Raw genomic sequence first — 13,293 nt, 5'->3', positions numbered from 1 at the left:
GAACGTTGATTCCACCCAAAATTCACTATTTTTAAGTCAAAATCGGAGTTCGTAATCCAAAATTAACATAAATACGATTTTAATCCAATTAAAAACGAGCTCCTAATCTAATAAGGATGTTAAACGAGAAATTTAAATCCATTTTAAATCACCCTAATTAACTTTTATTTGTAAAAATTAAATGCAAGAGGCTCTGATATCACTGTTGAGTTTTGCGGTGTCCGACACCGCGTGGAAACAAAACCCGATAACTGGATCGCATGCATAATAATTAAAAAGCATGCAAAAAAACATAAACGTAAGAGAAAAGAGAGAAGAGAGAGAAAGAATGCTCATCCTAAAAGCGTGCTTCGCTCAACCGTTGAGCTCGGACTTGAAACTTTTATGGCTCACACCCTCGCTGCCGTACCGTAACTTGTCCCTATTCGATAGTCAGGGCTAGAAAAAAATCAACTTTAAAGTTAAAGAACAAAGGTTTTCTCGCTGTTGTAAATCCCTTAAAATTCACCAACTCAAGTGAAAATTCCCAATACCCAATGATGGGTATTTATAGGGAAATCTCCCCAAGAATTTTCCATTATCTTTCAATGTGGGATAGTTGGTAAAAAGCAAAAATAAGATTTAATTTATTTCCAAATTAAATTAAAAAGCAAAAACAATCATCAAACAACAAGTGGCTCAAGGAGAGCAAGGGAGTAGGTGAGGACCATAAGGGAAGGACCGCCTTCCCTTGCTCCCTAAGGCAACCCGCCCCTCATAACCATGTGGCGCCAGCTGGCGCCCAGCCTTGGGCACCAAGGCACGCCTTGCTGGCTGCCTGATGCTCGGCTAGGCCTGCCAGCCAGCCCGCACACACATATAACCAAGTCAGCAGGCCTCGCACGCAATGCGGGTTGCTGCGCTATGTGCTGCTGCTGTTGCTGCTGCCATCAAAGCCTAGCACGCCTTGCATGTTGCTGGCCTTGCTGGCGCATCTCCGCGCATGCATGCTCGCCATGCTGGCAAGCCTTACCCGCATGGCTGCTTGCTCAGCTTTCCCAGCCATTGCATGCGATGCATGCTAGGCTTGCGGCCAAGCCTTGCCTGGCGGCAAGGAGCCCGGCTAACCATGCTAGCCTACCTAGCCCTCAATTGGCTAGGCCATATAGAGTCTAGGTTTTTCACACGCGTTGTCTTGTTGTTTGACTGATTTTTCCTTCTCGTCGATTCTTAAATTCTACTCGACTTACGATGCTCGGTTTTGACGCTTTAAGCTCGGAATCCGACGTCTTAGTTGGTAAAATCTCTACCGACTCCTTTAATCCTTCAGATTAATTCGTCGCTTTGATTCGGTTACGCGATTGGGTGTGGCCTGACGGGTTCAGTCAAGATTAAGCTGTAATATTAATTATTCATTAATACTACTGATCGGAAGCGGCTTCCAGCTAGGCATTTTGATCACTTGAACTCAATGAATAATTAGCTTTCTAATTAATTCTGAACTCTCTATTGGAATAATACACTTGTTCGAAGGACACCATTCCTTTCATTTAATATGCTATAAGTATCCAATCCAAGGGGAAGGGACCGGGGGGGGGGGGGGGGGGCTGGTGGAGGTCCGGCCTCCCCGGCCCAGATTTGCAGCCCATGTTTTTTATCTTATGGCCCCCCTAAATTATTATATATATTGTTAAAGACATATTAGTAACATTAAACATAGCTTGTCATATTGGTTGGGTAATGATGCACTTTCACTCATCCCTCACTTAAACATAGCAAATTTCTCTGTGCTATTTACATGATTGTGATTAGTTGTCTACTTGGTTAATATGGATTTTTTTTTTCCTTTTAAGGATGGTTAATATGTTTATTTTATATTCAATAATTTTGGCTAATCTTATTTTTGATTAATTTGTTTGAATTATGTAATTTCATTTAACTAATAGATTTCTTTGTGCTATTTATATGATTGTGATTAGTTGTTTACTTGGTTAATATGTTTATTTTATTTTAATAATTTTGGCTAATTATTTTTGATTGAATGGAGGATGATTTTCTTAGAGATGTTTTGGTAGTATATATACATAGAAAAAGAGATTGTTATAGATTTTAGTGTTGAAACTTTGATTGATGATTTTGCTACTATGAAAAATCGTAGTGTACAATTTAACTAATTTGTTTTTGGTAACAATAAAATTTTAGTACAATTAATTTTTTCCATCAATTTGTTGTCTAACAAGTCCGGCCCCATGACTTGAAAATCCTAGCTTCACCCTTAATCCAATCCATACCGCCATGAATTCCCAGTTATTTACATTCTATTTGGTTAAACCAAATGACCCCTTAGTACTTGCAAGTGGAATTCTTGATTTTGATATACTTGGTATTAATTAATTGCAAATGGAAATCTTTCCACTTAAGAAACTAACAGCCCCCATTCTACTATTCTTTTCTTTAACAATTTGGAATTAGTATACGGGGAGTTGAATTTGGTATTTTTAACATCAATAATGCAGCATTCATACTTTTTCATGAATTTTCAAAATAATCTACTCACTGTCTTTATGTGGTTTTCGTAGTTTGATTTTTTTTTGTTTAACAAAATTTCAAATATTTGTGCATGACTATTATTATCTATAAGTAAAGGGTAATTTTAATGATATTATTAACTATAGGCAGTTTATTATACTATGTTACTTCATCACTTACGTCAATATAACATTATTACACTTTAGAATACCCGATAACTGATTTATTAACTTTAGGCGGTTTATTATACTAGGTTACTTCATCACTTACGTCAATATAACATTATTACACTTTTGAATACTCTATAACTGTTTTATTAACTTTAGGCAGTTTATTATACTAGGTTACTTCATCACTTACGTCAATATAACATTATTACACTTTAGAATACTCTATAACTGATTAATTACTTAGAGCATCTTTTTTTTTTTTCCCAGATTTAGTGTGTCGCTTTATTTAATAAACTTGTTTAGAGCATGTTTAACAATAAACTACAATACCTTGTACCTTACCTTACTACATCAAATATTTAAGATTGTATATTTGTAGCTATGAAGTGCTTTAATGGTTACCAGTAGCATATTGTAACTTGGAAGAAAAATAAATAAAGTAGCTTTGATCATACACATGTCATAATTTAAGTGGAGATGTTTTCTATTAATAGTAAAGCAATGTAGCTTGTTTGAGAAAGGTTGTTTAATCTAGCTCATCAATTTTTTCCACTCCAATGGTAACCTATATGCTTAATAATAACAATTTTAACTAATTTGCCAGTAGATCTATCTTATATATTATTGGAGATGCTCTTATCTGAATATCGACTTCTTTTCAAATAGGTAACAAATTTTCATACATTCTACATTTTTTTTTGACGGGAACATTCTACTCTTAGTAGGCCTGGCAATCCTGACTCAGACCCGATGACCAGACCCATGACCCGAAATTGACCCGAAAATGACCCGAAACTCGAAATTGACCCGACCCGACCTATACCCGATCCGAAAATGGAGTTGACCCGATCCTAACCCGACACCCGAACTGATCCGACCTGAAGTTGACCCGATCCGAAATTGACCCGAAGTGTTTGACTCGAACAGACCCGATACCCAAAATTGACCCGAACAAACCCGATACCCGAAATGTCCCGAACTAAAATTACCTTATAATTGAACTTAAAATTGACCCGAACAAACCCGATCCGAAATTGACCCGAAGACGTCAAATGTGTACATTATTATAAAGATAACTAATGTGTTGCATGAAAACAAAGTCATAAGGAAAAGTTTGAACCTATAAACGAGTATGTAATTTGAATATGGGGTTAATATCAACATATAATATGGAGGTCAGGATTAGGGGTGTACATAAACAGGACCGGACCTGAAAACCGACCTGAACCGGACCTGTTGGGACCGGACCTGATCCGGACCTGTAGATTCAAGTCCGGTCCCGGTCCTTGAAATTCAAGGTTTCCGGTTCCGGTCCGGATCAGGTCCAAAACCGGGGTTTTCAGGTCCGGACCTGAAACCCGGATTTTTTATATAATATATATATAAAAAAAATATAAAAGCCTAAAAAACCTAATACTTCAACTATTCAGCAACGCCTCTTCTCCTCTCACCTTTTCTCTTATCCTTTCTGATTCTCAGTATCCCCTCTTCCTCTCTAATTCTCAATCTCCCCTCTTCCTCTCTGATTCTCAATCTCACCCTTTCTTTCTGGTTCTCAACGACTCCTCTTCCTCTCCTCTTCTCTCTTCCTGGCTCCAGCATCGTGGGATTGGAGCACCGTCGTCCAACATCGAGGCCCCGTCGTCCACCATCTGCCGTCACCAGAGTTTGTTTATACTTTAGTTTTAGTTGAATATAGGTTAGTATGTAGATCTAGTTTTATTTTTCACATAATTTACGATTATAATTATCTTTTTTAATGAAATTGTAATGTAAAATTATAAATTTTGTAATTTAAGTTTGTAGATCTATTTTTTCGAAATTTCTGTATTTTTTTTCTCGGATTTTCTGACAATTTATGTATAATTTGTTTTTTGCGATTTTTTTGTTCGTTTTTTTGTTTTTTGTTCGGATGTTGGATGTATGTGTGGAATCGATTTGGGTTTTTTTCTTTTTCTTTTGTTTTTCTGGGTTGTGGGTGCGGTGGATGCCTGACGGTGGTGGGTTTTTTTTTCAATTTTTTCGTTTTTCTGGGTTATGGGTGGGTATCAATGGGTCTGGGTTGTTGGGGTTATGGTGTCTGGGTTAAGGGGGTAATTTTTTCGTTTTTCTGGGTTATGGGTGGGTATCAATGGGTCTGGGTTGTTGGGGTTATGGTGTCTGGGTTAAGGGGGTTAAGGTGGTTAAGGGGTGAGTTGGGGTAGGTGGTAGAAGGAAAGAAGCTTGTGGTGGTGGGCTGTGCGTAGGGGTGTATGTATTAGTGGTGGTGGGTTGTTCGTAGGAGGTTGTTGATGATAGTTTTTAGTCAAAACTTTGGCTTGAATAAAGAAAAAAAAAAGGGAAAATACAAATTCAGGTCTGTTCAGGTCTAAACCCGGACCGAACCTGAATTTTCAGGTCTGACCCGAAACCGGACCTGTTGATTCAGGTCCGGTCTCCGGTCCTCAAAATTCTCTAATTCAGGTCCCCGGTCCAAACAGGTCCGGTCCAGGTCCGGTCCGGTTTTGGACCGGTGTACACCCCTAGTCAGGATGACCGTTTTTACAACTACTCCTACCGAAAATCGATTTCTGCTATTGCTCCAACTTTTTTGCTAATTCAAATTGTGTGGATTAGTCCTTAAAAAGTTTATTGTGTATTCTTGACCAAAGTAATACGGAATAATAAACTTTTATGTTACCGTTTCTAAGTAATTATGATATGAAGAGAAACTTAAAATAATCAATTAATATAGTTTTTATTTATCCCTATTAACTAATTACTTATAATAAGTGTATGATCAATAATTTGATTTGTTCCTCAAAGAATTAATTGTTAAATTAAATATATATATATATATATATATATATATATATATATATATATATATATATATATATATATTAAGATAATTTTTTTTTTTGCATGGGTAGTTAATCTTACAATGCAACTACGTCAATTGCATATTTCAACCTTTTGCTAAATTCCTCCCCCCTTCCCCCTTTACATTACTATCACGTGATCTGATTTTGTTCAACAACCACAATGACCCGTACAATCGTCATCTGTATTGAGATTTTATGAAAAACGCACATATAAGTTGTATAAAAGTAAGATCCCTATAAAAATTTTAAAATTTTTTTGAAAATTAAAAAAAAAAAAAGAAAGGGGGAGAAAAAAAAAACAATTTATACGCTTTAGTAAAAGGTTAATCCTTCTATTATTAATTAGATTAGTCTCGTGCTATGCACGATTTGAACAAATTAAGTTTTCTAAAGTTGTTTATTTTTTCATACCAAAATTTTTAAAAAAAATTCCAAAAATAAATAATACACCAAATAAAAAAAAAAAAAAATAGAGCTCACAGAAAAATTGAATGATTAAAGGGGTACCTAAGGAAGAAAAATTAAATTTTTACTATTGGAGATAATAGGTTGTTTTCGTAAATTTATACTAATAACAATATAGCTGATCATAATTTTAATAAAAATAAAAGTAAAAATCATAAAATGATGACATCATTTATAGTTTTGGAGGAATGAAAATATGATATTTGTCTAATTTTATGATAGGATGATGTCAGTGGTTGCTATTTTAATATTAACTAGTTTTTGCCCCATACGGATTCATAAATGTAAATAATAAGGCTTGTAAATAGTAAAAGTCAATTAAAATGAAGTTAGTTTAAACAAAACGATTTATATAAGATTTAATTTTTTTATCTACCCTTAAATCTCTCTGGTTAGATATATAAGTTAAAATATGTTTATAAATTATTGTAAGTTTTTATTCATTAACTGTACTTTTTTATCATGTCATATTTATGAAAAAAAGGAAAAAATAAAAAAAATTGGCCGGGAAATTTTTGTTGTGAATGCGACACGTATACTTTAGGGATAACTCTGATGATTACCTTAGTATATAGTATATATAGATAGATTAGTCTCTTGCGATGCACGATTTGAACAAATAAAATTTTCTAAATTTGTTTATTTTTTCATACCAAAATTTGAAAAAATTCCAGAAACAAATAATACACCAAATAGTAAAAAAATAAAAAAAATAAAAAAAAATAAAAAAAAAATAAAAAAATAGAGCTCATAGAAAACTTGAATGATTAAATTAAATTTTTACTATTAGAGAGAATAGGTTGTTGTTCGAAAATTTATACAATAACAATATAGTTAATCAGAATTTCAATAAAATAAAAAGAAAAAATCATAAAACGAGGACATCTTTTATAGTTTTGGAGGGAAAATTTTATGACAATATGATATTTGTCTAATTTTAGGATAGGATGATATTAGCGATTGTTATTTTAGTATTAAAATATAGATGATTGGTTTTATTAGGATAAAATTTACATAAGAAATGATACAATTTACACTATAAAGTTTTCAAAATGAATTAGAATAGTCTCCGCATTTCATCAAGTGTAGTACGCCAACATTATTTTTTTTTCAATTCTTCGCGTTTACTAGCTAATTAAATACTCAGGTATAAACATACTCGGTTATATAATTGTATAACAAAAAGTCCAACAGTACGTCTAGAAAAAAGGGTTTTCTAATTATATTTTAATTATAATCTTAAAGGGTGTGCTTCTATACCTAGTTTACTATGGCATACCTTTTTTTTTTTTTTTTAACAGAGTCAACTATGGCATTCCTATAAATAGGATACCAATTCTTGCTAAGAAATCCAAACCAAGGAAGTGAATCCACAAAACTAAAGCTAGCCTTACCTCACTTATTGCTACTAGTTATCTATAGCTTTCAAGATGAAAAACCTTGTAGTTTTCATCATTTTCTCTCTTTTAGGATCCCTCACTCTTGCTATTGAACTTGACTTTTGTGTTGGTGACATTAGTCTTCCTAGAGGACCAGAAGGCTATGTTTGCAAAGATTCTTCTAAAGTTACGATTGAGGACTTTGTTTACACTGGATTTCGTGGTGAAAAAACTATCACTAATGCTTTTGGATACAATGCTACTCTAGCATTTTCAAATGCTTACCCTGCCTTGAATGGTTTAGGCATCTCTATGGCAAGGTTAGACTTGAAAGTTGGTGGAGCTGTTCCAGTACACTCCCATCGAACATCAGAAGTTATTATTGTAATTAAAGGTACGATAATTGCAGGGTTTATTGACTCAAACAACAAAGCTTACTACAAAACGCTAGAGGTTGGTGATGTCATGATCTTTCCAGAAGCAATGCTTCACTTCCAAGTTAACGTCGGTAAAATTCCAGCACTTGCATTTGTTAGCTTGAATGGCGCAAACCCAGGATTACAACTCACTACACCATCCCTATTTGCGGGCAATTTGCCTGGTGAGATAGCTCAAAAAATTACTCTCCTAAGTCATGAAGAAGTGAAGCGAATGAAGAAGATATTTGGCACAGCTTAATGTACCAATATTATGTTTAATCTATATAATATAGTATCAACGAACTATGCTTAATTTTGCTTATATGCATGCTATTTAAAATTTATAACATTTATTTATTAATAATAAAAGAGCGTTCAAATAGCGAACAAGAGGTTCCCATCATATGCTATGTATTTTACTTTAAGCTTCCAAAGTATATTTGGTTAACGGTAATTTTTTTAATAATAAAATAAACAAAGTAAAATAAAAATCTCTATTTGTCCCGCATATATTTCTTTGAGATGGTACATTGTTACATATTGAAATATATACTTTGTAAAATATAGCTGAAACATGTACATCCAATGTAGAAGTTAAATTCTGTCCTAAAAAGCTATAAGCCTATAAGTGACTCCCAATATATGATTCATAATACTTATATGAATGAAAACCTAGTTTGTTATAACAAATGTGAGAAACAACAATTAAACAGATTTACGTGGTTCACTAATAATGTGTTGGTTACGTCCCCAAGCAAATGAGAGAAAAGCTTTATTGATGTTGAGGAATTCCAGATTACAGATTGATAAGAAAATTTATTAGCACAAGACTAAACTATGAATAAACCCTAATTATTAGGTTTATATATAGCTCCCCAAATAAGATTGATAAATGCATTAAAAGACTCGTGCAACACTAAGGAGTTGTGTGTGCACAGTCACATGCAATCGAATGAGCTCTCGCTCACTGTCAAGCGAGCTATCGCTCACCCTCTAGTGCGCCTTTTGTCCTCCACGAGCTATCAAGCAAGCTCTCGCTCACCCCTTGCACATCTACTATCCTCCATGAGCTACATATAGCTCACTCGCATTGGAACTATAACTCCATATTAGTCGCAACTCCAAATTACCTCTGAACTAATGCGCTACCTCATGAGCTATAGCTCACTGCTTCTAAACCCAATTCAAGGCATATTTCAACATATATGTTTGATGTTAGAAAACTATACTCTAAAATTCCATTTATTAGTATTAAATTCCTTTAAACCAAAATTAGTCCATATGGTAAGATACAAGAAAACTTGATATAGCTAGCAATCATTTAACACATACTGTATTAATGTCGTAGTCTTAAGTAACAGGGAATGTATGCATAATATTCTCCTTACAAATGTTAAATATACTTAATTATTACTTCCTCCTTTAAGTGCCTAATTTTAATTTGACTTTTGCACCATTTATAAACACCATTTTGATCGATATTTGTGTTTTATATATAAAAATATACATAGCCATGTTAGTTCTTAGTGCTAGTTAGAATGTTTTGATGTATAATTTTTAAATATCAATCTTTTTTATTAATGTATATTGTTAATTAAACATATCATCGATCAAAGCTTAACATTGACAATTATGCGATCAAAATGAGATACTTAATATGTTTGGCATTTTTATTGAAGGCGATAATCTTACAGTTATTAATATTTTGCAGGGTCATTTCAGCTGTCTGTGGACACTTCAACTACTTGTGGCGAATGTCAAGGCTATTCTGAATTTTTTTTTTCGAGCTTTTAGGCAATGCAAGACATATCTATCGGGAAGGAAATCAGGCAGCATACTATGTTGCCTCTCTTGGCTATTCTACTCCGACTCATCAGGATATAGATCTGTTTTTAGATAGTAACTTTGCTTATTTATTTACTCCTTGATTAGTTTAGGTCACGGTTTTGTGAGAAGACGTACCTAATCTCCTCCATGTATCTTACTTACAAAAAAAAAATAAAAATAAAAATTGATGAAGTATATTTATTTATATTGTTAGATTTCCTAATGATTGTCCAATAACAATGGGCTGCACCATCTCTTTAATTTGTTGGGCTCTACAACTTGGCCCAGAAAAGAAACTCGCACACAAGTTGTGTCCCTTGTCCCAAGACTCCCAACAACACTCTCTTATGTTGGATTAGTGATTCAAAGTAGTGCCAAGTTCAAAGGATTGGTAGTTTGTTAGAGTGAGAAGGCATGCTATCATAGTTAGTTGACTTTATGTACGTATGTCGTAGCTTAGTCATTTTGTGTTTCATTAATTCTAGTTAGTAGTTTATCAAGTTATATGATGTATAAGTCTATGTAAAACCTTGTATTGCTACTATGTTTAGTCGATCGAATACATGAAACTTTTTCTTTCCTTTCTCTATCTCTATTTATAATTTCGACACCCTCTTCTCTCCTCTATTTGACTTCACCATACATAAGTACCCTTTAGAGGTGAGATGATGTGAGATTGAGAGAGAATTTTTTTTTCTTCTCTTTTTCTTTTTGAAGAAGAAAATTTTGTGAGATCTTGAGTGTCTTTATTATATTCATCACGTACATACAGGGCCGTCTTAACCAATTTTGGAGCCCTGTGCTAATTTAAATTATGGGCCCTTCGAATTTCAACATCTAAACTCATCAATTTTTCTTTCTCTTATTCTCAAGCCTTTTTTTAAGAATAATACTCCGTAAATCTCAAGGTTTATTTATTTCATTATATATTTTACTTTTTTCTTTTTTTTAAAAAAAAAACTAAAATCATGATACAATACTTCAATCATTAAAAACAATCTATTAGAAAAAAAGGATTTTTTCCCAAATTGAGCTTTATTGGTAAATTATTTACCAAATTGGTCTCGTGGGAAAAGTATTTCCCAAACTAAGCTTCTGGGGTGAAACGTTGTCTCGGACAGCGTTTTACACCCAGTTTTTTTAAAAAAAAATTCAAGAAGTAAAACGCTGTCTCAGACAGCGTTTTACCTTGTTGACATGTTGGTATGTATTTTGGCAAAATATACTAGTATATTTTTCCAAATTATACTGGAATATGTATATGGGCTTTAAAACGCTGCCTGAGGCTGCATTTTATGTTAAAGCATAAAACGCTGCCTCAGGCAGCGTTTTTTCTGCTAGACTGCATTACCAGCAGCATCTGCTACACTGCATCACCAACAGTTTCTGCAATCTGCTGCTGCCCCTACACATAACCCTCACCCAGCCGCATCAGCTCAGCCCCACCATGAACCACCACCCCCACCACCATCAACTACCTCCCCCACCACCACCGGCCGCCACTCTCGACCACCCCTATGCAATGCAAAACACCCTAAACAACGCAAGGACATTCCCACCACCCCCATCATTAACCACCACCCCCACCACCATCAACCACCTCCCCCACCACCACCGCCCGCCACTCTCAACCACCCATAAACTACCATAAAACACCCTAAACAACGCAAGAGCATTCTCACCAGCCCCAACCTTTCCACCACCATCGACCACCACCGACAACCATCAAACACTGGAAACAACCCCAACAGCATGATAACCATTGTGAAACAGCACTTTAAGTGCAGGAGACCAAATATATGTTGCTTGATACATATAACGGATATAAAAGATATAGTTTCACTAACAAAAGTCAAATTCGGAAAAATAAGGGAAATAAACTTCAAATTGTACAGAGAGTCATTTAGAAAACATTTCTTGTATTAATAATGTAAGCGTTATATACAACATTGTTAAATATCTGAGTACCACAAAAGGATCAACTAACTAATACTATCCGGACTCATGTATTGGAGTTAACTGATCTCCATCCTGTGTGACCTCCGTCCGTCTACGAACACGCCTCGGACGCCTCGTGTAATGCTGAATGGTGGTGAATGGGTCTCGGGATGGTGGAGAAGTCAGCTGGCGAGACGATGAGTCATCCTGGTTGTGGCCGGGAGCGGTGTTATGGATGAAGTAATCCTCTGCCTGTGTAGAGCCTGAAGTATGACCTCCACCACTACTCTGTCCGAAGTCGAACTGTGAATGGAAGGAGTTGGGGTCATGATCGTCCCTGGGGTGGACGAGATGGCCATGGCCATATCTCTGCAAGCTATGTATGCCCATATCTCGCACCCGCTCAACCTGGGCTCTGGTGGGTACGGCTGCTAAGGCATCTGAAAGTGCATCAACCATCGCACCCATATCCCCCGCCTGCAGTAATCATCCCTGAATTAGTAATATGATATAGAATTTCAAATAATTTTGGAAGACAAGAAACTGAAAAAACTCACAAGTCCGCTGATAACATCATAAGCTGGATGGTAGTGCGTGGACGGTGGGGTGTAGGTAGGGTTGATGAAAAGGCGTGTAATCTGCCTGTACCATACCATGTAAGGATCACGCGGATCCATAACACCCTGAAACAGGTGACCGTCAACGATGGACTCCAACCGCTGGTCCCAAAGCTCAATGAATTGATGATGCTCCAGTGCCCAGTTTGTCTCCAACTTTCCACGAAGGTCAATGCCGTGGAGGCGAATACTAGTGTCACAGGGCATGGGGATAGGCTGGTGAAGTCCGAACTGTCGCAACACTCGGTCCGGTAGGTGGCTCTCCACCACCTCGAAACAGATCATGGGGTCTTGGCAAGCCACTCAGCACGATGCTCGAGCAAGTGTTCCGGCATGGCCTCTACCAACACAGCAGAATAGGGATCCCATGTCATCTGCAACAAGGATATATCGTGAAAAGGTTAGGGCAATGCCAATAAACAGTATAAAGAGTAAACAAACGATTACAAATTTAGTGCAAGATTCCACCTGTTCATCCGAGAGTCGATCGAGGGCGTCACGGTAGTAGAGAAGACCTCTCGCTGTATGCGCATGTGTTAGTCTGGGAACCACCCACCTGTGGCAACAAATTATTTAAAAAGTTGTACTAGCTAATTATAACAAAATTTGAGTACACAAGTATAATGTTACGAACCTACAACCGTATGCCTGATCAGGTTTAGGGAGCGGGGGAGCATCGTATGTTGCGTACTGATCGTCCTGGTCCAGCTGCCCTGGACGGTGTACAGCAGGCCTACCTGGTCTCCCTACATGGATGTGCTCCCAAGCCCATAGTTGTTTTAAAAATCAAATAAAAGGTAAAGCATAAATAACGTCAAGTCATTATCAGACTAGGCTTAAGGATAATGATGAGGTTTACCTGTAGCACAACCAAAGGACCTCCAATCAGCTGTGCTCCACGCTGTGATGCTCTACACAGATGGCGATACAAGACCGCCAAACAAGCACTACCCCAACTGTATCCACGGATCTCATCCCAGTCGTGGTGTAACAGCTGCAGGTAAATAATCTGAAGATGGCTTCCGCTCTTGTTTCCAAAGAGCACGCCTGAGATGAGCAGGAACAAGTAAGCTCGGGCGTATCTCTGCACTGTGGCGTCGTCAGCG

The 13,293-nt window shown here is 36.2% G+C and overlaps 2 protein-coding genes across 2 annotated transcripts; one reads left to right on the top strand and one right to left on the bottom strand.

The window, feature by feature from the left end:
- Positions 1-7,437: 7,437 nt before the first annotated feature.
- LOC110719773 (germin-like protein subfamily 3 member 3) lies at positions 7,438-8,064 on the top strand. Its single transcript, XM_021898752.1, has one exon. The coding sequence runs from the start codon at positions 7,438-7,440 to the stop codon at positions 8,062-8,064; it is 627 nt and encodes a 208-aa protein (XP_021754444.1).
- Positions 8,065-11,624: 3,560 nt separating this feature from the next.
- On the bottom strand, positions 11,625-12,394 carry LOC110719772 (serine/threonine-protein phosphatase 7 long form homolog). The gene is made up of 2 exons (XM_021898751.1): positions 12,128-12,394; positions 11,625-12,047 (listed from the first exon to the last, which is right to left on the bottom strand). Exons 1-2 carry the CDS (start codon positions 12,392-12,394, stop codon positions 11,625-11,627), a joined length of 690 nt encoding a protein of 229 aa, XP_021754443.1.
- Positions 12,395-13,293: the final 899 nt, after the last annotated feature.

Source organism: Chenopodium quinoa, unplaced genomic scaffold, assembly GCF_001683475.1.
Source record: "Chenopodium quinoa cultivar QQ74 unplaced genomic scaffold, ASM168347v1, whole genome shotgun sequence".
Lineage (NCBI taxonomy): Eukaryota > Viridiplantae > Streptophyta > Magnoliopsida > Caryophyllales > Amaranthaceae > Chenopodium > Chenopodium quinoa.
Note: the sequence above shows the minus strand (reverse complement) of the source record. Positions and strands in the feature narration are given on the sequence as shown.